Source organism: Python bivittatus, unplaced genomic scaffold (genome assembly GCF_059951505.1).
Source record: "Python bivittatus isolate LINGU-HERP-01145 unplaced genomic scaffold, Pbiv_v1 ctg000700_np1212, whole genome shotgun sequence".
In the NCBI taxonomy this organism is placed as follows: domain Eukaryota; kingdom Metazoa; phylum Chordata; class Lepidosauria; order Squamata; family Pythonidae; genus Python; species Python bivittatus.
Window position 1 is genome coordinate 19,976,254 of NW_028277098.1, and position 24,305 is coordinate 20,000,558.

At 37.5% G+C, this 24,305-nt stretch overlaps 1 protein-coding gene across 1 annotated transcript in view; it reads left to right on the top strand.

Annotated features, from left to right (window-relative positions):
* Positions 1-24,305, top strand: part of COL11A1 (collagen type XI alpha 1 chain) — a 246,369-nt gene that overhangs the window by 93,424 nt on the left and 128,640 nt on the right. Inside the window, exons 15-26 of the mRNA XM_088153779.1 lie at positions 2,186-2,239; positions 4,093-4,146; positions 4,282-4,335; positions 5,085-5,138; positions 9,757-9,810; positions 9,916-9,960; positions 12,531-12,584; positions 12,675-12,719; positions 13,098-13,151; positions 13,651-13,695; positions 19,142-19,195; positions 23,160-23,204. Of these exons, the coding sequence (XP_088009905.1) occupies positions 2,186-2,239; positions 4,093-4,146; positions 4,282-4,335; positions 5,085-5,138; positions 9,757-9,810; positions 9,916-9,960; positions 12,531-12,584; positions 12,675-12,719; positions 13,098-13,151; positions 13,651-13,695; positions 19,142-19,195; positions 23,160-23,204 (612 nt within the window). The remainder of the gene's footprint in view (positions 1-2,185; positions 2,240-4,092; positions 4,147-4,281; positions 4,336-5,084; positions 5,139-9,756; positions 9,811-9,915; positions 9,961-12,530; positions 12,585-12,674; positions 12,720-13,097; positions 13,152-13,650; positions 13,696-19,141; positions 19,196-23,159; positions 23,205-24,305) is intronic.

Consider the following 24,305-nt stretch of genomic DNA (forward strand, 5'->3'; position numbering starts at 1 on the left):
AACACAGAAAGAAAAGGAATAGGAGAGGCATAGATAAAAAGGGATGAGTTGGAGCGAATGCAAAGGAATCTTCATAGAAAGACCACTTATTACATTCCAAACTATAATTCTGCAGGAAGAAAGCACTACCCTTTCTAGGTTTCTGGTCATTAAAATCCTTCTTAGCACAGGAAGAATAAAATGAAACATTGTGGTAAACTGTTCCCCGGCTGCATAGTTTTGGTTCATATCCTTTGGTCCATATAGCTCTACAATTAGCCCTCTCTAGCCTCTATGATTTGTAGGATAAGAGGAAACAAAACTGGTCCTTCTGCTCCCATTCAGTGCACTATTTCCAGATAATCAGGATGACTTTGTTGACTGCTGCCAATAGAGGAGACCACCACAAGTGTCTGATGTCTGAAGGTGCCTTGCAGCCAGAGAGCCCCTCTGTCATCTGTCACTAAAAACAGGGTTCCTTGGAGTTGTTTTGCTGCTCCTGCCATTGTTTTATCTCCTAAGTTTTCAGTGCAATATAATTTTCTTTTCGAAAGAGGTTATAGCCAACTATAGACAAGGGATCTTACTATACTGGAAAAGGGCTCACTTTCGGCTGGCCAGGTACAGGAGCAAATCAGGGAGTATGACCACACTTGTGAATTAGCAAGCTACACATTCTGCCGACCTGTAACTGAAATGTAATAAAAAACACCCATCCCTACATACAAATACAATATTTAATATTTAATCAGTGCTGCTGATTTCAGTGGAAGTTACTTTGAAGTAATTAGGCTATAGAAGCCAGAACCTAAATTCTGAGTCAGGGCTTAGTGTGAGTCAGGAATTGCATTAAAATGGTTACCTTAACCAATTTCCACTTAGGCCACTAGGAGGCTAGAGAAATCCAACTATTTTTATCTAATTTAGAACATTAACAAAAAAAAAGAGGGGGGTTTCTTCTGTCAAGCTTCATTCTCCTCTCCTATAACATGCCTCCCCTCCAGAAAGAAGGCTAGAATTTCTAATAAATGATTCAAGGAACAGTTGCTAAAATGCTAGTGTTCTAACTCAGCATGAGTACTGTTTTTGGAAATCCAAGGCATAATGCTTATACTTTTAAGTATTCATGAAGGTGAGTTCCCTCTTCCCATCGATCTTAGATTTCTCATTCACCTATCCTTGCCTTTTTTTAGGCTGAATTGGCTACCTTTAATTAGAGTTCTTATTAAGTTTGGGGTTTGCATTTCACCCCAAAGTCCTTGCTTGTCATCTACCATCTCCAACAGAGAGGAAGATCTCACTAGGACTTTAAAGGGAAGAGCAGATAGGGTAGAGCTCTTATCAGTACAGAGAGTTTCCCATTGGACCTCTCCTAAAACATAGGATATTTTTTCCTCTGCAGAATTGTATTACAGCCTTCATCAGCCCTGACAGGAAATTCTGCACATATGTTCACCAATTAGATTGGAGGGATCTTTTTGATATTGATGATAGGCTTTTGCAACATGCTATCCAGTCCCTTCCTCAAGTGTAGTTTCTCTTTTTACTTACAAAAACGGGAAGAGGGTACCCTAAAAGAAAAAACGGTGACTGTTGGGATTTTCAGGTATCTAGCTTTGAAGTCTAGAGTGAGTGAAACTGAAGAATCTCAGGATTCTTCCACACAGCTGCCACTGTCATTGTCTAAAACTTCAGAGCTCTGTCCTCACAATGGCTCATGATTGTCCTTACAGCAATTGTGAGAACTCAGGATCAACGTGCACCAGGTTGTTGGTGGTGTTGTTATGGAAAAATCTTGAAACATGCAGATAACCGGGAGGCAATGAACAACCTCTCCCTAACCCACAGAGCTCCAGCACTGCAAATTGAAAATAGAGGTGGACCCATAGCTGCCTATCAGTGACATTGGCATGAGATTACAGGGTGTGAATCCAGATTAGTGCCAAAGGCCGTGTGGATGTGCCCTCAATTTATTATTGAGAGAAATGGGTTGAGCAGCATCTTTAAAGTATTTATTCTCTGACACAGCAAATTTTAGGTTTAACATGATGGCCGGAATGCATTAAATAAAATTATGAGCCTGTTTAATGTGAACATGTCTCAAGTAATCATAATGCGCTATACAAAAGTACTTATTTTTCTGTGCTAAAATGTGAGTTAGATTGAACTTAAACAGTGTGTCGTTGGGCATTTTTCCTTGGTGCAGGGTGGTCCTGGTTCATCAGGTGCCAAAGGTGACTGTGGAGATCCAGGACCTCAGGTAAGAGTCTGTCATCAACAACAAATAAACAAATGCAAAGGGTAGATTTGTAGTGGGGTCAAAGCTTTAATCCCAGAGAGCTACTGCAGTGGTCACAATAATTGCAGGAATCGTCTCATAAGGCAATTTGTCCTTAAATTCATGTATAATCTGATCTCAACAGTATCCAAGGAGGCACTGCATTCAGTCCGCAACCTCCATGTGGGGACTTGCTTTGAAATGCATTTACTTTGAAATGCAAACCTTATGGCTTCAAGCATCGGCCTTAATTTTTTTTGGTATTTTTTCATTCTTGTTTTTTTCTAACATTGAGAATGTATATTAATTTAGTTGGATAAACATAACACCCAGTTTTAATGCTATCCCCAACAGGCCAAGAGACCAGCAATGCTGTAATAGCTCTTTTTTGTTTGCATGATATGCATTTGTAACAAATTCCTGTTTATAGGGCTTATATCACTTTGTTTCCAGAGAACTAATGATTTCTGTTCTCTGCTCCCCTCATATAGATATTCCTTGACTTACTGAATACTATCCTAGTTTTTACTAGTTTATTTTTCATCTTTTCCCCATAAAAATGCAAGTAGGACCCAAATATTTTGTGTTACCTGTGATATTGCCCCTAATCCCTGCTTTATGGATCTAATATTTTTGCAAATCTTCGGAGTATTTACCTATAATTGCAAACATGGCATGTAAAAAGCTGTAAATATTTTGCATATTCCTACTAGAATAATGCATTGTAAACAACTTTGAGATCTGATCACATAGGGAGGGTTATAGAAATATAGTAAATGAAAAATAGAGTATTTATAGTATGGATATAGGAGAATTTCATTAAAAAAAAAACAGCTTACTAGTGTCTGAAAGCCTTTCAAGGATTAATGTCTTTATTTAAAAAAATAAATGTAAGAGAAAATGGAGCTGACAAATTTGTCCCTCTCCTCTTCAGACTGTACAGCTGGACATCTAATGAATGAAATCTTGTTTAAAATATTAAACAACAACTCATCAAAGATTTTGATTTAAATTCTGTGATTCCACCAAAGAAGAGAGAATGACAGATTTATGCCTGGAGAGACACAGATCAGATAATGTAGGATCTAATCAGAGATGTATTCACATGGGATAGATTCCTTAATCCGCAGTTAATAGAGTCTGTTTTTTCTTCCTTAGCTGCCTTATAAGTAACCACATCTGTGTGTTCAGTACTTCCATGACTAGTTCAGGGATCAAGTTCTGAATCAGCAAAAGGAATGTGGATGCCATAATAATTAATCTCTTGAGCTGTTCATAATATACAGTAATGTATTGTGGATTAGGAACTTAAAAACATTTTTAAGTTCTTGTATAGTTTAAATAAATGTATTTAATGGGTGTTGAAGTCTATGGAAAAGTCCTCCTTTTTAATCTTTTTCAAGTGGATAAAAATACTGGAAGAATTTTGCAAACTGGTTATTCTTCCAATAGAAGATAATAACTGTAGCTCATGGTTGAACTGTGGAGTCCTTGATGCTCTCTGAGCTTGGATGTTTGCTTGCAGACATTTCATTACCCAGTTAAGTAACATGTTGTTACCTAGTTGGGTATTGAAATGTCTGCAATCAAACAACCAAGGTCAGAGAGCATCAAGGACTCCACATGGTTATTCTTCATTTTGTTTAAAATCAATATATTTTCACTGGCTTTCTAGTTGACATCAATTAAAGACTTAGTTTAAGGTGAATAATAATGAAGCAGAATCTCCTCATGATGTCCTTGATGCAGTGTAGTAGAGGTAGTCAGTTTGTATATATATTATATAGTATATATGTATTACATGTACACTTACATACATATGCATATACTTTCAGGGTCCTCGAGGTATTCAAGGTCCACCTGGTCTGTCTGGAAAACCTGGCAAAAGAGTAAGTTTTGATGTTTTAAAAAAGTTCACATTTGATAAAAAGGGCACCTCTAGAATTATAGAATGAGAGCAGGTTGTTTCTAATTTGGGGTTGTATATGCCTCACCTACAGAAACAGACATTTTTTTCCCCATAGGGTCGTCCTGGTGCAGATGGAGCCAGAGGAATGCCAGGAGAGCCAGGTTCCAAGGTTAGTAGTTATGGATTTTGACTATTTGGGGGTTGAAGTAGTGTCCAGTTATCCACTAGGAACCAGATGTCTCCATTTGTACCCTTACATGATTGAATCTGATTGACTTTGCAGAGCAGAGTAAGGAATTATATCTAAGAAACAGAAGTATTGTAGCTTGTAATGCTCTAGTAACACACTTGCTGCTCCATTTTTGCATACGGTGATGTGCCTTCATGGCTTGCAGGCCTTAACAAATAAAGGAAACTGGGTCACTTTTAAAGAAAACCCTTGGGGAAAGTATGGCTGTTCTATGATGTCAGCTGTTCTTTGCAATATACCAGGAACAAACTCACTTCATGATGTAGTTTCCTTCTGAATGAGTGAATGTCTGGAAGTGAAAACAGATGTTTCTTAGTAATCTGAGGAACAGCCCCTCCACGTCTTGAAATGGGGGAAGACTTTGGAGGTCTTTTGGTCTAAAGAAAAGAGAAGAAACTTACTTCTTGCTGTTTCATATGAAGTATACCTTCCCAGATTTGAAAATTTCACCCATACCCAAGAACATTTTAAGGCCGCCTTTATCTTTCCAACTAGGCTTTAGAAATATCATCGTTAGGATTATTATTTGTTGCATATCCAAGCAACATTCAGTTTTAGGGCAACTGTATCCATCAATAAAATAGATGAATAGTAGAATCCATTTAGCTTATCAAGACTATGCAAGAATGAATTGCTCACACTGTTGTTGTCATTGTTATTCCTATTAGGGTGACAGAGGTTTTGATGGGCTTCCTGGTCTACCAGGTGACAAAGGACACAGGGTAGGAAAAAGATGCATGTTTCTTTATCTAAAAATGTGGGTATATTAAAACTACATCTGGAATTATTATCCAAAGCAACTGTGACATTTTCCAGAGCCATGTCATTTCAATACGATCCTACCTCTGTTTATTCAAAAGTAATTCCCATTTAGTTCAGTGAGATTTATCTCCACATATGGAAGGTAAATCTAACAAATAGTAAATTAATATGTATGGGGTGCAGACTTTGAATATATCTGCAGATCTACATTGGCCAGATTGAAATACCTCTTCACTGAAGTCAGTAATACTGCTGTAGATTGAAGGTGGTAACTCATATCAAGGATTTTCAAACTTTTTCAGAACTTGTTAGTTAAGAAAAATAAACCCCAGAATGCTTGATCATGAGGCAAAACTCTAATGATAGAAAATTGGTTGTATTCAAAAAAACTTTTTTTTCCTCTGTAATCTTTCACGGGATCCCATCAAGTTCTTGCAGATCCCTCGGGTTTAGTGGAATAATTTTGGGAATAATAGAAGAAGCCCCCCCCCCAACCCTTGACTCCAAAACAGCTGGTTTTGGCCTTATTTCAGACCATTCCCTATACATATATGCAACCATCCCTCATGCTAATTTGAGCCCATCCCTAAATCAGTCATTTTCTGCTCAGTATCATCTCAAATGGTGCAGGATCACAGATATTCACAGATACCCACCCAGGTCTCTGTTAAAACTGCTTTACCCTTTATACCTTCTAATTGCTTGGAAGGAGGAGAAGGAAAAGAAACCAAAAGCACATAACTACAACAATACAATTTAAACCAGGTGTCATTCAAGCTAAACATTATATTCTGGCAGGCAAGGTGGTTTGCATCTGTTTATCTTTCATTTCAATTTTGCTTGTAAATCACAACGGCAAAGGAGGAGGCTGCTGATTTCCCATAGCAGCAGTGCTGCATCATTGTTCTTACTACAACCTCACATTCCAGATTACTGGTGATATATTTCAAGTCCCTCCTAAATTGGAATTTGGAGTTTAAAGTATAGCAAGCAGAATTGTACTGCTCTGCTGATCAGCAGACAAAAGACTGACTTTTAGTATTAATCTGTCCTATTTCTGTACTGCCAGACAGGATATGAAGGAAACTCAATGGCTGGAATATGCACAAACATTTAAAAAAAAAATTCACAAAAAGGAATTCCATAATATAAATTTCCCAGCCCTAACTCTGTTCTGTCCGATAGATTGGCTTAAAGCCTTCATTTCTAAAGTACATGATACCAATGGTGCAAAGACATTGCAAAATGCATTTGAGGAAGTGAAGTTTTAGATGCCGCTCCACAACTGTTTGAAAAAAAGAATGTCCATTTTTCAGCAAGTGGAAGTTTGTATGTGACAAACAGGTCTTCTTTTCCCCAAAGAATTGTTTTTACTCTGAAAATTTGACATAATAATAGCTTGGGTAATGTTAACCCTATCTCTTTGGGTTTTTATTAACTATTTATATTTCATGTACCTCCTTGGTGATTGCCCATGGCATTGACCCTAGCTGTGTATATCGATATTTAACTTGTGGAATATGTAGAGCACCAAACATTTTGAGTAGGAAAAAGTGCAGTCTTTTGAAAATCAAATCAATGAAGTAAATGTCCAGCAGAGGGCACTGTACATTAATCACTATTGTGCTACTTACATACATCACTCCAGGAGTCTTTTCCATGGCTGATAAATATTCCCATAGTCCCATCTCCGTTCTCTGTCTAAGCTGCTTTGGTTGAGCTAGCAATTTTGTATGACCTTTAGGTGCCTGTTTCCTTAAAACCATGGGTACTTGTCTTTATATTGCTTCTATTTATAGATGACTATTTGCACTATCACATCCTCTTATGTTATGGTTATTTTTCAGCTTGAGCTTTATAAATGTTAAAACCAGGGCAATCATACCTTCATGAAAAACAGAGTTAGGTGAATTCTGAATTCAGGAGCTATACATACTTTAGCACTGGGTAGACCTGAAGTTACAAGATAAAATGTGCACAAATTTTAAAATGATACATTTTTGAAATGACAATCTGCCATATCCCAAGTCTACTTATTGATCCCCTTAGTAAAGAACCTATAGGAAGTAATTGATGTCCCCTCCATATAAAATTTTGAATAATATGGTAGCCTAGCCGTTTTGCAACAGCCAGCATACATTGCTTCTCTCCACTGTCTCCTTTTAATCATATGTATGTCTATAATAGGAAGACTCATATGCTAAGTCCATAGGGACACATTTTAGATAAGTTCCCCTGTATCATTCCATGCAAAGGACTCTCAGGATACTTCACAGCTAATAATACAATTATGAAAATTGAGTTCAGTTGAAATTTTGAGCTGTTTACAAGCAAATTCATTTCCATAGCTACGTTAATGACAGATTTTTAGATGCTGTTCATATGTCAAATTAAACAATAATGTAGTTCATTTGCTGTTGGCTTTGGAGTATTGTGATTTGTAAACTATGGATGGTGGTAAGCTTTTCCAGTCTGTTGGATTACAACATCCAGAATTTCTAGCCAACATGACCACACAAATCCTATCTTACCATGATGTTTGTACCCTGTCTTCTTCTAGCAGAGGGGAGCTAAGTAAGTAATTGAAGAGTAATGTACATTCCACAGCCTACATACATCTGTCACTTTTTTATTCTCGTTGTGTGAAGTGAGGGTCCTTACTAAGTTAACTTATACAGCAATTCTATACCCAACTCGCAAAGTGTAAGAGCTCAAAGTGTATAGAACTCTCTCACTTGAGAAACTTAATACAAATAAGAACTAAATATACTTTTGAATTCTTTTATCAATGAAAAGTGTGATAAACATCTTACATACAAAACTATACAAAAGTAAGAATTCAGTCAGCCTATTTTTGGTTCATGATGGTTTTACATGTGTTCATTCACAATCTGGGAGCTTTGTGTTTGCATATTAATGTACAGTTTAAGAGATCTGTAAGAAAATTTAAATATGTACTTTTCTCACAAAATAAGCATTAACATTTTTTTAGCTAGATGTATGTGTCATAAACTATGTCAGTTTGGGGTATTTTGGAAAGTTTCTGAGTCAAAACATAATTCTAATTTATACATTAGTCCAGGAAGCACATATTAGTTCTACTCAGATCTGACTGTCTAAAGATCCAATTACTTAAACATTCCCTACAAATAAGAAGTGAAATAAGATTGTGACTATTCTCACTCATTGTTTATTAACTTCTTTCATGTCTCCTATGGTCCTGCTATTGTGAATATATTTGCTAAGGCTAGGTAAATGACTGGCTATCACATCAATGTATTCCTTGCATATTTAACTTCACATTTGATACTAATTTCTTGACCGCTTCTTTTCTGCATCTGGAAACAACACCATCAATATTAGAATCTCCCTATATGTACAAATAACAATATATTTCAAAAATGGAAAATTAACTTGGGAAAAACCATCCTTTGCCATCCTGAAATTTCAAATAATCAAACCTTTATCAGAGTTTAGATATGGATTGCCATGTGCAAATTTGAAGTGTGTGCATGCATTTAGATTATTTTATATAGTTTGAACATAAAAGTCTTTTTCATTCTAAGCCTCCAAGATCCAAAGGCTTTTGATTTGAATTCAGACACAATTTTTTGCTCCCTAGGAAACATAACTGTTGTCATTCAGTAGGAACTTTGCTTAATATTTCAGCTTTTAATCAGAAATTAATAGCTGTGTTTGGACATCAGGCAAAAGCATAGTTGAGATACTAAGGATGAGTCACACTGAACTTTGGGCTTATGGGTCCCTCCTGTTCTCCCCTTTAGCACAGCCATAAGGAGATTTTCCAAAATCTTGCTTTCCCTGTTACTAAACTATAATTCAATATTTAATTCTCCATGGGTATGATTAACCATAGTTTCTGCAGCTGGATGACATAGCAAACTATTGTTAAGAAAACATGGACATGAACATTTCCCAACATCCCATCATGGGTGTCCCAGAGAAGAGAGGGGATGCATAAGCTAGAAGTACATTAAACTGTGATCTGGTTTGATGTCTTAATCAGTGACTGGTAGATTCTTTTGAAAAGTATTATATGATGATAGATTAAATCAGATAATATCTGCAATGTTAGGTTACTGAAGGTTCATTCATCATACAAGCACCATTTATTGTGGTTGTCATTAAGTTCTAAACATATAGGTATAAAATTACTCAGGAAATGCTAAGCTATTTTGGCTTAATAGGAACTTTGTTCATATTTCTGATGTCCAGTGAGCAGGGTTGGAAAATGTGGAAACCCATGGCGTGTTCTTAGAAATGTGTTTTGTTTAGAAGAGAATGAATAAATATTGTCCACTACCTGGCATGGAATTAGACACATTTCAGCCTGCTAATTTCAGTGGGTTTAAGCACATTTTATTCTGTGTTGGATTATGGCCAATACCTTGAATCCAGCCTTGAATAGAAGCATTTGTGGTGCGATATAAAATGTAGATATTTGTATCTTTTTAGTGGACCCATGCCTTGACATGCCAGCATGAAGCTTAAGCATATGCATCAGCACACAATTTTATCTCTTCCCAAAAATGTGATTTTAACATGTTTTTTCTTCAGGGAGATCGTGGACCACAAGGACCTCCTGGTGCTCCTGGGGAAGATGGAATGAGAGTATGTTATTCAGTTTTCCTTCTTTTTTTCATCTGCAAAATAAAAGTTGAAAGGAAGTGTTTCTTTCACGCTTAACCCCTTTGATTTTTGTTTTCTTAAAACAAGGGAGAAGATGGTGAGGTTGGACCAAGAGGCCTTCCAGGTGAAGCTGTAAGCAAAGCTTCCTCTTTGTTTAGCACTCATGATTGCCTTTGCTGTGAATCTGTTTGTCTCTGAAAAAGAAATACTGTACTCTATCCAGGGCACCATTTTGGAATCAAATATAACTAGGGGACAAATTCAGCTGATATATCTGATTTGTTCATAAAGAGTTCTTAGAACATTTTTTCCTCATTGAAGTGTCCTAATGTTATTTGTCTTTCCTGTTGATACAGCTATATTTTTATCCATGAATAGTCATGGACTTTTTTTTCCTTTGCTTGCTTATTTCATTTTAGTGAATTTCACCACAAGACCCACTTGGGGAATTCTATCACTGCAACAATATATGGATCCATCTTACATGAATAAATATAGAATTCACATTGATCTTTTAGGATTTTTTGGCTGCTATAGAAGAAAATGAATCTCAGGTGTAGAACATATTGTAAATTTCTTGGATTGGTGCATGAACGCAACAAGGAATAGAAAATAATCTTAATTTTTCCGTCTTGGTTCTAAAATTCTTATGTATGTACATTTGCATGTAGGTACATCCTGTCCATATGGAGATTCTTTTTTTTTTTTTTAATTGGAAAAAGATTCTGCATGAAAGTAAATAACTTGTATGGTGCCTTTTCTACTGATCCTAGAATCCTCAGGTGGAATAGGAAAGGGAACTCATGCTATCCATGTCTTTATGTTGGAAGTAGGAAAACAGCTCAGAGCTTCTAAGTAATCGCAAAATTGAGATGGCCTGGATTTCAGAAAAAAAGATCAGCAATTAGTGGCTTTTCAAATTGCTCTCAAAATGGCATCTTTGCAATTTTAACAGAGACTTTCCTTAATTTTCAGTTTAAACTATATACTTTTTTGAACCTCTGAAAACATATTACTATATATAATTGTAAATGTATATTTATACCTTTGAGTCAGTCTTGACTCCTGGCGACTACACGGACAAATCCATGCAGTTTCCTTCGGAAGTAGTTTGGTTTTGCCTCCTTCCTAGAGCTGAGAGAGAGGGCCTGGCCCAAAGTCAACCCTCTGGTTGCATGCCTAAGGCAGGACAAGAACTCACCATCCCCCGGTTTCTAGTCCAGTGCCTTTAATCACTACACAAAATGGGCTTCCATAGTTGTATCTAAAAGAAGAATATGTTGCTGCTTTTCCAATATAAATAATTGGGAAATTTCTCTTTAAGACACCTTATTTGGATCCCATTACTTTATATAACTATTGGTGAGTTTCTGGTCTTCCTTTCTGTTTAAGGGTGGAGAATAAGTAATAGCAACCCAATCTGGATTTTTTGGATTAGTGTGGCTAGTTTGATCCTTTCCAATATATCTTCTGACTAGGGTAGGTGGGCTGATATAGCTTTGTTTATAATGGCCAGTTGATTATAATGGCCATTGTCACCTCCAATGTGGGTCCCCTTCGATTCTGTTAGATCTCTTCTTTTTTGCTCGGTTACAGTTGCAATATTTTAAGTTCTTTAGTAGATTTTCCCATTTTTTCTCCCAAGGATGGTCTATTTTGACATTATATGTTTGTGTTAATTTGTTGATTTTGTTACATATTTTTTAGTTTAAAGTGTAAACAAAATAAAATTACTAATGGGACTTTGGCAACATTCTAGTACATTTAAGCTAGTGGACCACTTTAGTAAATGTGTGGATCACCCAGTTAAACATATATCACCTCCCTACATTTTTGTCTTTAAGATTATTAATGTTCACATTTTTTGGCAAATTAAGATAAGGATTATGGCTGCGTTTTTGCCATGTATGCCTTCCTGTTCATTTTTAAAGGCCATTTTAAACTGAACTTTGTACATAAAAATTACCCAGAATTAAATATTTCTTTATCTCTTTAATTATTTTACATAACCTGTACACAAATTTGCTAGCCAAGAATGTTTTATAGTAGAAATGTCTTAGAAATAAGAGAGTGGGGTGAGATCTTCACGCCAATGAAATCTCATTTTGTACATTGATAATTGTATTCCCTATTAATCCTTTCCTTTCTGGTTTGCCTACATGAGATCAGAATTCCACTTAGCACAGCATATGCAGATTTACAATAGGTAACCTCATTCAAGACCTGCTCACCATTGTCAGGGTTCTCACATAGCTAATAGTATTATCACTTGTAGACTTCAATAGACCAATTTTTAGCTGCTGATTCTTTCTTGAAAATCAGCTGACTCTTGCTGTGCATTGGAGGTGGGGCTGAGGTCAGCATACATGGAAAGGCTAGGCTACAGCAGTGAAAGATCTCTGGCATATGAATGTGGTGAGGCTATGCAGACCGCTGGTGGTCTACAGACCTATTTTTGAGAATATTGGTCTCAAAAGCCTTAGACCCAGTATTACCATGTTTGTACAACTGCTTTTTCCATTGTACAAAACAGGAAGAAGGGAAGACTGAATTCTTTATCACAGTAATTGATGACAATTAGCTATTAAACTGCTTAACCTTTGCTATTTTCTTTGGGTTTTACTGGAGGCCTTTCCATTACATTGTTTTTAAGTGTATTCTGTGAACCGAAAACCTAATTATACGCAACATTTTTCCCACAGGGTCCACGAGGGTTATTGGGCCCAAGAGGAACTCCAGGCCCACCAGGACAACCTGTATGTATTTCATAAAGAATACCTTATATTTTGAATTTTCCTTTGAACATGGTGGTGACCTATATTAGTTTTTTTGTACTTTTTATGTAGGGAATCCCAGGTGTTGATGGACCACAGGGCCCAAAAGGAAACCTGGTATGTAGATTCAATTATTTTCTGTTTGGGTGGCTGAGGTTAATACAGTTTTTTTTTCAAAGAACCCCCAAAATAATATATAAATTGGTCATTCTCCTATTAATGCTTTAAACTTACTTGTATGTTCCTCAGATACTTTGGGATAAAAACTGCATCTTTCATCTACCTCCCCAGATACTAGTCAGGGGCACTATGTAGGGTACAAATTAATTTTGTTTTAATGTTTTAATGGTTTGAAGTCACCATGGGACAAAAATATCTGGAGGAGAAATTAAGAGATAATTCCTCCACCATGTCTGTAAACTCCACATATTTGTGAAGCTATGATGTGAAGTAATGAAGGCACTAATATTCTTCTGTGCATTTCTCATATAACAGGGTCCACAAGGGGAACCAGGACCACCTGGACAGCAAGGTATTCCAGGTCCACAGGTAAGCCTTTGTTTTGTAGCCTTTGCATTAAGAAGACATTCAAGAAATCAGGCATGAAGGGTGGGGATAAACATTTCTCTGGTCCCGTGTGCCCTTACTTGGCTTATTCTCTTAGATATAATCCTAGTATAAAAGGGAGTAAATTTTTGAATCACATTTTCACAAATCTTCCAAATAAATTTATTTTTGGGGGGGGAGCAGGGAAGAGAGAGAGAGAAAGATGACTCTTAGATTCTGTAAATACCAACAAGAATAGCCATAGCTATAAGAGAGTTTCATATTGGATCATATCACAACCCCGTTGCCAGCAGAGCAGCCAATGTGAAAGCTCTCACAATTATCTTGTTTTCTCTAATTGCATTTCACTAAAAAGGATTTTCTGAGAAAAAGTTCCTTCTAATGATAAGAAAATTTAAGATGAATTTAATGATAAGCTATTTAAGAAAATAGCTGTACAAGTTTGTAGATTCCTTATGGTGTGTTTTTAATTTTTTAACAGGGACTTCCAGGTCCACAAGGTCCAATTGGAGTTCCAGGTGAAAAAGTAAGGAATATTCCTTTGCTGAATAATCAGTGCCAAATCTCTGCTTTCTTAAAATATGGGGATGTGGTCTGATTTTTTTTCCCCCAAGAATAAGTTTCAGATAGCAGCCCAGTTCCCTGGAATGCAATGCTACTTTTCTTAAGACCTCTCAACTTATTTACAAATACTCTGTGTGGAGAAAAGTCTGTAACTTGGTGGTAGAACACATGCATTTTGCTTGTAAAGGGTTTAAGCATTATTCTGTTTTCCACTTGCCTTGAATTTACAATATCAGAATTCTTTCTTTCTTTCTTTCTTTCTTTCTTTCTTTCTTTCTTTCTTTCTTTCTTTCTTTCTTTCTTTCTTTCTTTCTTTCACACAATTTATTAGCCGCCCATCTCACTTTTTAACAACAAGGTTAAAAAAAAAATCAATAAATACATTAAAAAGTATAAAAATATTTTAAAAATTAAAATATTAATTTCACTACAAAAAAGTAGTGAAGAGATGTTAAAAATAATGGAGCCACGTCACTAGATCACCCGTCCCCCGGGGTCCCTAGGTCTGTTGGCACAACCAAGTCCTGAGGAACTTTGGAAACCCAACAGTGACAAGGCCAACCTCACCTTGTGGGAAGGCACCACAGCAGAAAAAACCAAATGTCGCTCCTTAGGCATCGTAACCCATAACATGCCCCCTCTGCCTGATCTGGTAGGGTGGGCAGATGAAATCAGGGAGAGGCAGTCCTTCAAGTAACCCAGACCCACGCCATTAGGGCTTTAAAGGTCAACACAGGCACCTTGAATTGGACCTGGAAACAAACTGGTAACCAATGCAGCTTGTGAAGCAGAGGTGTAATGTGTGTTCTACCAGAAGCACACATAACTGCTTGCACCACTGCATTTTGCACCAGCTGAAGTTTCCGGATACTCTTCAAGGGCAGCCCCATGTAGATCGCATTGTGGTAGTCTAGCCAGGAGGTGACCAGGGCATGAGTGACCATGAGAAGGTCCCCCTGATTCAGGAATGGGCACAACTGGTTCACCATACAAAGTTGTACAAAGGCCTTCCTAGCCACGACTGCCACCTGCTCATTGAGCAGGAGTCGTGAGTCCAGGAGGACCCCCTGATTGTGCACAGGATCTGTTTGGGGCATACTGATGATACCTCACCCCATAGTGACAGATGAGCTCACCCAGTGGTCTCATGCAGGTGTTAAATAGGAGAGGAGAGAGCACTGATCCCTGTGGCACCCCACATAGTAGGGGCCAAGGGTGGGAGCTCTCCTTCCTAATCACCACTGACTGAAACTGACACTGTAGAAAGGAGGTGAACCAGCACAACACCGTGCTGCCCACCCACAATCCTCTGTGTCGGTCCAGAAGGATACCATAGTTGATGGTACTGAAGGCTGCTGAGAGGTCAAGTAAGGATGGATACACAACCCCCACAACCCCCATCTCACCCACACCACAGATCATCCAAAAGTGCAACCAGTGCCATTTCCATACCATATTTAGGTCTAAGCCCTGACTGAAAAGGATCCATACAATCCGCTTCATCTAAGGTCCTCTGAAACTGCTGTGCAACCACCTTCTCAATCACCTTCCTCCAAAAGGGGAGGTTGGGTACTGGATGAAAATTGCCCAGTATCATGGGGTCCAGCAATGGCTTCCTGAGGAGGGGGCACACCAAAGCCTTCGTAAGAGGCCAAGGAACAACCCCCTCATTCAAAGAAGAATTCACCACTGCTAGAACCCACCCACACAACACCCCCTAGGCCGCTTTCACAAGCCAGGAGAGGCATGGGTCTAAGGTGCAGGTGGCCGAGCTCACAGTCCTAAGGACCCTGTCCACTTCCTCAGGTCCAACAGTTCAAACCATTCCCAGATAACCGGACAAGACTTCACGCTAGGCATCTCTCCCAGACCTGCTGCAAAGCTAGCATTCAGCTGCGAACAAATCTGAATGATTTTATCTGACAGATGCTGAGCAAATTCCTCCACACAACCCTGCAAAAGGTTCTCTGGGCCCCTTTTACAAAAGAGGGCCCGTATCACTCGAAATAGGGCTGTGGGGTGGCAATCTACAGATGCAATAAGGACAGAGGAATACTGACACTTTGCCACCCTTACCACCACAAGGTAGGCCTTAATAGTGGCCTTAACCCATGTTCAGTCGAGTTTGTACTTAGATGAGTGCCAGTGATGCTCTAGATGTCTCTTTTCTCATTTCATCTCCCTCAAGCCCTCTGTAAACCACAGGGAATGATGGGATCCTTGAGAGCATGATCCACTCCAAAGCCTCAGCTGCCCCTTTATTCCAGGCAGCAACCAAGGTTTCGGATGGACCATTCAGCAGACCAGCAGGAACAACCCCCAACTCCCTCTGGAACCCCTCCAGGTCCATCAGTCACCAGGGGTGACTGATATATTTCTATGTTTGAAAATGCTAATTTCAGCTTTGCCACCTGTATGTCAGCCCTTCAAGATAGGCCAGGTTAAAAAACACATTCCACAAGTTTGTTCTATAACTATATGTAATTGATATAAGCTATAGTACAGAATCTTGAACGCTTGAGTTCTCCTTTCCTTCTCTTTTAGACTCCAGTGAATTAGGGTCAAGTCAGTCTCAGCTTCTTTCTCATGCTTTCTTTGTTTCCTGGGTCTAAAGCATGTTTTTGTTACTGTTGTCTCTGCCTACGTTGTCTCTGTGGCTCTCTATACCATAATGTGTTTTTCTGGAATCAATGCCTAATGGAATCAATCACACCTGAAATGGAGTCAATGACACTTGAAGTCAAAATAGCAATTAATGTCAAAGAATAGGCTTATGTCAAAGAATAAACTAATTACAACTGGCCCTCAGAATAGAGTTTCTTTTGTATATTGAAGGTCAAGTGAAGCCAGTTGGTACTAGACAGAAAAACTTGAGCTCCATAGCTCACTGTTAAAAATCACCCTGGTTCTTTGGATTCTTTTCCTTGACTTAGAACATGTCCTGATTGGGTCTTCACACTGGAATAGGTGAACTTCTAAGCACATCTATTTTCCATAGAGATGATGTGCATACGTGGAATGCCTGAAATGGCCCTTGGCTCCTGTCAGTCTCATGAGGATGAGGCAGATGTAGATTCTGGCAGACGTCCCTGGCCCCAGGTGAAATTCTCCTCACGTCCCTTTCCAGGAGACATTATTCATCTGCGCTGGGCAATGCCAAGTCAGTTTTTGCGTGGACTAGTTTTCCATTGTGTCAAATATAGCCTATTTCTCTTTGCTCTTCTCTCATGCTTGGGGTTCTTTGGTAAATCATCCTTTACCAAACTTTCTAAGTCATTTGAAGAGTAGTGATGCAAATGAAGATTTTGCTCTTCATCTTCATTCTCTGTGATTGTCACAGGTTGTCACAGAGCACTAACTGCTGCAGGGAGTCTCCTTTATCTTTGGAGATTCTTTGCTGAAATACAACTCTAGAAATCAGATCTCTCAGGAAGAGCCTCCAGAGATGAAAAGTCTTCTCTACAGCTGAAAGGAAGGGAAGCTGCAATAGAGGGGACCAAACTAGCATACTGTACCAATAAGAGCTTCTCATACTAAGCCAGTTAAGACAATAAAGTACTTCCCTTTGATCAATACTGTAATCAACACTAGACATAGTTTGTTACCCTTTGAATTTCTTTCTAAATTGTTTCATTTCTAAAAAGTAACATGTTTATCAGATGCATCTTCTCATATCTCATGGATGAGGACATACAAAGTACCCTGCCAAATTAGACAGAAAGACTGCTTCATGGTAGCCAAAGGCTCTTAGAAACCCATAACCTGAACATGAGTACAGCGATGATCATGATGCCCAAAGCTGATGTTGAAAGGCAGGTCTCTGATAATGAAGATAATATACAGTATATCCTGCTTGGCTAGTAACCATTGATTGGCTTACCTGCTGCTAACTGCCTTTACCTGAAAGCAATAAAATAAATAAATTGGAAAGATAGTGTTAGATTTTTGAGAATGCCATGATAGCAACAGATGTGAAGACCATTCTTTCAAATACATATGGTATTGCTGCAGTTTTGTACCAGTTTGCCATCCCTTTGTTACTGTTATCAAAAGTTGCCCCCAATCCACTGTAACAGTTCTTTCTCTGGAATTTAGTACTCTTGTGGGAAGTCAAATACTTGGCTTAGAGAATACATTTAATATTTATTTAAATCAGTTTAGGCACTGACTGCCTCCAACTGATTCTAGGAGGCTCTGGGCTTGAGTAAATAAGTTGCAAATACAAGCAAATTTTGTTCTGATGAAGCGGAACTTCTACAAAGGCTGAGAAACTAATTCTCTATATATGTATGTCCTAAGATTTAAACCCTGAGCTTCTTTCTCCCACCCTTTTGTAGTAGACTGCTTGCAATCTCTCTCTCTCTCTCTGTCTCTCTCTCTCTCTCTGGCCTGGTTGCACCTGGCATATGTTTACAAAATGGTCATGTCTGGCCCCAGGCTCCTCATTTCCACTTTGCAAGCTCCAGCCCTCACAGCTGTGTAGCTTAATAACAGAGTATAAATACTAACAAAATGCTGGTTTTACTGAGACAACAACTAAGCCAATTTCAAGTAAGGCCAAAGCTTTTTGTTCCAATCACATGTCGATAGATCTGATTCCAAAAAGATGGATTTGATTCCAAAAAGGTGCATCAGAGTGCATAGGGGTTCAAACCTAGCATCAATTTGCAAACTTTTAAAGCAGCCACATCTTTTCCTGGGATCACATGACAGCTCTAACCCTAAAAAAAAATCACATTAGTTAAAATCATTTCTTTTAGGTCTCATTCAAACTATTTTCCCCATGTAATTTTTCTGATATTGTCTGGTTGTTTTATTCCATTATTTCACAATTTAGTTAATATTTATACCTTATACTTGCCAAGTACCCTTGGCAAATGACAGTATTTACCTGTGAATGTTAGCAAAACATGAATAATAGCTTGGGAACATCTGAATGTTGATAGTTGCCTATATGAGAACAGCTTCATTCATTTTTATTAATCTAAAATGGGAGAAATAAATATTGTTTGCAGATATTCACTCCAATTTATTTGAGAGTCTCACCTTTCATACTGTCAAAATTCACCATATTTCAGATATTTGTTCAATATACTTGGATAAAAAGAATAGGGTATATATATGTAACTGATCTTTTATCAAATGTGAAAGTAATTCTGGAAAATCATCCCATGATTTTAAATTCAGACCATCACTTCCAAATGACATATTCCCAATCTTTCAGCTGGATGCCAACTTCAAAATGGTTTAACTAGCTCTAAATATTGGAGTACTACCTTCATTTCTTTCTTCCTGACTGAGTTTTCATTTTTATTCAGGAATAATCTTTTGCTTGCAGACATTGGCAATATGCCATTCTACCTTATCTTTGATTGGTTTTTCAAAAGTGTTTCTTCATCTCTCTCCAGGGACCTCAGGGCAAGCCTGGCCTTGCAGGACTTCCGGGTACTGATGGCCCTCCTGTAAGTGATATGCAATTTTGTCCATTTTAAATTGTGTTTTAAGAAAAAAAATTACTTTGCAGCACTATGCTCATGAATTTCAACAAGGAAGTTGCATCACCAATAGCTTGAAGCAGAACATATAAAGTATATCCAGTTTCATTATTTCAACCTGATTCACATTTCTCATCTAAGCCTTTATTTTTTTAAAAGGTCATTGAAATGGGAATGATGAGAAATTGCACTGGAACTGAAATTAAAAAATGCATTTAGTTGCCCAACCTGTCAAGGACAGATATAAAATACTGGAAATTAACATGATAGAATTGTTAGGAGAAAGCTATCTTTTAAGTTAAATAAACTTTGCTGTGCTGGTAAAAATGTTTCATCTTTTTTGGGTTAAGGTTGAGCTCATAGCTTTTCAGTTCTAATCATGGTGGTACTTTTAATTTCAATGTTAAAAAAATAATTTCAAAATCAAACAACAAAGTTATTCTGCTTTTTGTAAGCCAGAGCATCTCTATTAGGAACAAATAAGTTATCACATAGATAGAAGTTTGGGCTGTTAGTTGAATGCAATCTAGTTTACCAAACAAAAGTTTGGATTTGCATTGGATGCACCATGATGGATTAATAATGTTTCTTCCCTGGCCTTATTTAAATCCAGGGTTCCAGTAAAAGCCATGATGACATCACACACATCATGATGTCATTGTGCAGAAGATGTAGATTTTGTAATTTGTGTCAGTTTTGCAATCACACAACGCAAATGACATACCCTACATAATTCTTCTTACATGATGTCATAATGACACAAATTATACCAGTTGTCCTCTACATGGATGACCATGTCTTCAGGATTCTCTTTACCTCTCTCTGTAGGCAAATGGAGATAATGCATAATTTGTGAAGTCAGATGCCTAAAACTCCAAAGCTCAATAACAAAACATATGATTTGCATATATAAAGCTCCAGGTTCAGTTTCCAACATTCCTAGTTCTTGGATTGCTGGAATGGGAAAAACTTCTTCCTTCAGTTCCTGTAGAGCCAATGCTAGGAAGAGCAGTTGTACTGGACCAATTAGTCTAGTGGTCGGATTCACTACAGTCACAGGTTAATCCATTATGGCTGGCTTAAATTTAGTGATCCAACAAGTTAAAAGATAATAATAAGCAACTTGACTGGGAAGGTTCTTGACAAACTTTGTCCTGCCTCTTCCTCAGATAAGCAACATAAACACATTATTGAATCTCTATTTGGCTTTACGTAGGACTGCTGGGCTATATTAGCTGCCATCTCTGATTTTACACTGCTGACTTGATTAGGCATCTTGCATAAGGAGTTTGTTGCACAAATAAAATCAATTTATTACAGTTGGCATAAGCACTATATTTATCTGAGACTAACTTTTTTTTCTCCAATAATTTAACTTTAAAGAGATTACCTGAGCATATGGTATAGAAGTAGAAAAAGGTTCCCCCACCCCCACCCTGTCTCAGAAGAGGAGGAACAAAAGTTTAGGTCATAGTAACACATGTGCTTAAATAGATGCCATCATTATTTTGTGAAGACTTGCCCATGCTGATGCCCTGCAGACATGCAAGGCTGCAGCTCGTATCGGTTACAATATCTGTGCTGATGGGTTGATAGGAGTTTAACACATCTGAAGAATAGCACATCTGTGTTAAATCAACCCTGATTTAATACATGTTTTTGCTTCAGTATAATATAGAATTTGTGCCAGTTAAGCTGTCATTACTTTCCCCAGGTTATTTTAGTCTCAATATGTTGAAAATTCTTTTTATCGATTTTCATCCTGTCAACTAGACTTTCCAGATCTCTCTGAAGATAAAGAATAACAGGTACAGTGCAATCATATTCTGATCTCCTTGGAAATAAGTCTCACTGAGTTCAGTGTGATTTACTTCCAGGTCACTGAAAATAGGATTGAAGCATACATCTGCACTGTAGCAATCCTTTTATTATTGCACTTTTGAACAGGAGGAGATCAGAATAGAGAACGGAGTTGAGTTACAACTTGGACTTTTAAAGGCAAGCAGAAATGAAATATTTGCCCTAAAGGAGGGATTAAAAGAAGAGAGCAAAATGAAATGAGTATGATAATGCAATCCTATACATTTCTACTCAGAAGCAAGTCTAATTCAGTTTGGTGAGACTTGCTTCTAAGCAACTGTGTAGGATTGCAACCTAAATCACACACTGAATCTGATATTTATTCTAACGTTTTGGAGATAGACAACAAAACTGAAGATTTATTATGCTCTTAAATTGCATGTAGATGTAACCCAACAGGAAAATCTTCAGGCTATTGATTTTCACCAGCAGTAAAATATTTCTATTACTGTTTTCTTTCATCTTGTTGTGCCATAACTTTAATGGTGTGCTTTAGTGTAATGTTTGGTGACAGATAAAAATAATCAATTTCCATCTTCCAGAGAAAACACATCAAATGAAGAAATTCTCAAGTGCTTTACTTGCTTTTCCATTATTTTTAGAAATATTTGGATCTAAAATAGAAGAGCAGCTTTGTTGGTTTGATATTCTGGATAGTACTTTATACTTTCAAGGGCAATCTCTAAATGCTGGTATTATCGATGTAGCAAGAACAGTCTCATGCTATGCTGGATTCCATATAGAGCTGGACTATGTCAGTTATTATTTTGAAATATTTTAGGAATCTAATTTGTCTTTAGCCTAAAATTATGTATTATGGGAAACACATGACATTCACCAAAATCTGCTTTCCTGACCCTCCCCCCCAAACTCTCCTTTTTCCTAGTGACACCTGATAATTTATTTTGGTGGAAGCCCTCTAGCAGCCTCCCTTTCCCCCCCACCCCCAAGTAACAATCAAACAAATGGAGGGGTGAGGAAAGTTTGCAGCGTGGTCATTTCATTATGTATTTCTGCTTTCCTCTATATGAAAAGGGGAGTGGGAGTAGGAAATAATTTTTGCCATGTTATCTGGTTCCTGGCTCAGCATTTGACTGAGAAGAAAACTTGTTTCTAAATAAATAACCTTATGTTCTCCTATGTATGGTACTATAGTGTTCTCATTTTAAAGACTAATTTTGCCTCCTTCCCAAATGTCACGATACCTTTCCTAGATTCAGGACAGACAAAATTATGTAATTTTTCATATTAAGTAACTTACGTATAGAATTCATTATTCCAAGCTGTAGAAATGGTCCCTGGTGTAGACAACTTTGGAAGAGATTGTTACATGACAGGGGCATCCTGGGAAGTGGGGGGCAGAAGTCAAGATTTGTGATCAAAGCCCTGTCCCTTTTGTTATGCACGTGCAATGCATATTCAAGAGGGACAGGGCTTCAATCATATGGTCATGTCCCCCATGGAAACCCTGATACATGGAGTTAATTAGTGGCTATTAAAGGCAATTTACTCTGACAATAAAATGGAATCTTCCATTCATCATCTTTATAAAAGTGAATACCAGGAGGAGAGGACAGCTCTGGTTAGCCATTCTGGGGAAGCAAAATACTTCCAATGTGTTGGACTTTGACCTGATGAATCAGATGGACTCTTCTGATGTTTACTCAGTGATGTCATTAGAGCAGGATTTTGGGGACCTTCTCAGCAGAACGGTTATAGAAATAATAGCTATTATGTATCAGATTATCCAGAGACCTCAATGACTTAATTACCTCACTCAATTCACTGTAAACTTGTATTGGTCTTATACCACTTTGACTGTGAATCCTTCTTATAAGATCCTGAAAGTAATCATTAGTAGATGTTTGGTAGAGTTTGTCTATTCCTAATTAGATTACAATTGCCAAGTTACTGTAGGAGGAGAGGATGGATATTTCAAGTCAGTTATGTCTTTTTAAAATAAAGAAACCACCAAATAAATAAAATATTGTTTGATAATTGGAATGAATTCATTCATATAGTTGTTTGCACATTAAGTGTTTCTCCTCCCCTCAATATATTTTGTAAATAGGGCCATCCAGGCAAAGAAGGGCAGTCTGGAGAGAAAGGTGACACGGTATGTTTATACTTATGTTGTTGTTGTTGTTGTAATATGTATATAATTCTTGTTAGAAATAGAGTGACAGATATGGAACTGTATCTGTTAAATGAAAAATGTGATTGATACCTTAGAGAATTAGAACTAACATCATTGGGCTCTCGTTCTTCACAACTTTTTTTCCTCTACTGGAGAATATTTATTGACTTAATTTCTCCCCTACAATTCTTGTGTACTGGGTCACTTGTACAACCCTGAGTGGTGCATAACAAAACAAAAACTAACTAAATAAATTCATCAACAGGATCTTCTCTATTTAAGCATAAAAGGAGAATGTTCAGAATAAAAGTGATGGGATAAAGAGAGAATATGTTCCATACCCTTTTTGTTTATTGACCATAGATGATGATGATGGAAGTGATAATTCCATACTATTTATTCTGTGTAACCTAGGTTTCCCAATGCTTCCCCTTAGTTCTGTAACTGAATAAATTAGGCAACCAGAATGAATTTTCATTCTCTTATGAAGAGTGTCCCACTTATTTTTCCATTGGCAGAACTTTAAATTATTACTCAACAACTTTAGGTTGTCCAGGATATGTTGACAAAGTATATCTCACATTCACAGGTAACTAAAGTCCAGCAGACTAGTTTTAGAATAAACTACATTCAAAGCTGAGCAGGATATTGTAGGTAGAAATCTGAACATGTATTGAACTATTCACAAGAACATGCATCAGCAGATTCAAAAGACAATCTTTCACATTGCAATAAATGTAATGTACATTACATGAGTACATTAAAACTTTGTGAGGAACATCCCTTACCTACTAAGAGTTTATGCAGCACAGAATCATTTGCTGAGCAGAGTAGAGATGGTTTCTTTTATTCTGTAATTCTTCCCTTTTTATCAAATGTTGTTTTTCCACCCAACACTTGACTATCCAGAATTCTAAATGCTTAGCTAAAAGTTCTTCTGTAACACACACACACACACACACACACACACACACTTACACACACACATTGCACTCTTAATAAAAACAATATTTCCAAGAACTGCTGAAATAATGTTGTAAATATCAAGCAGCAATTGCATTTATTTTTTGAGTCTTTGCT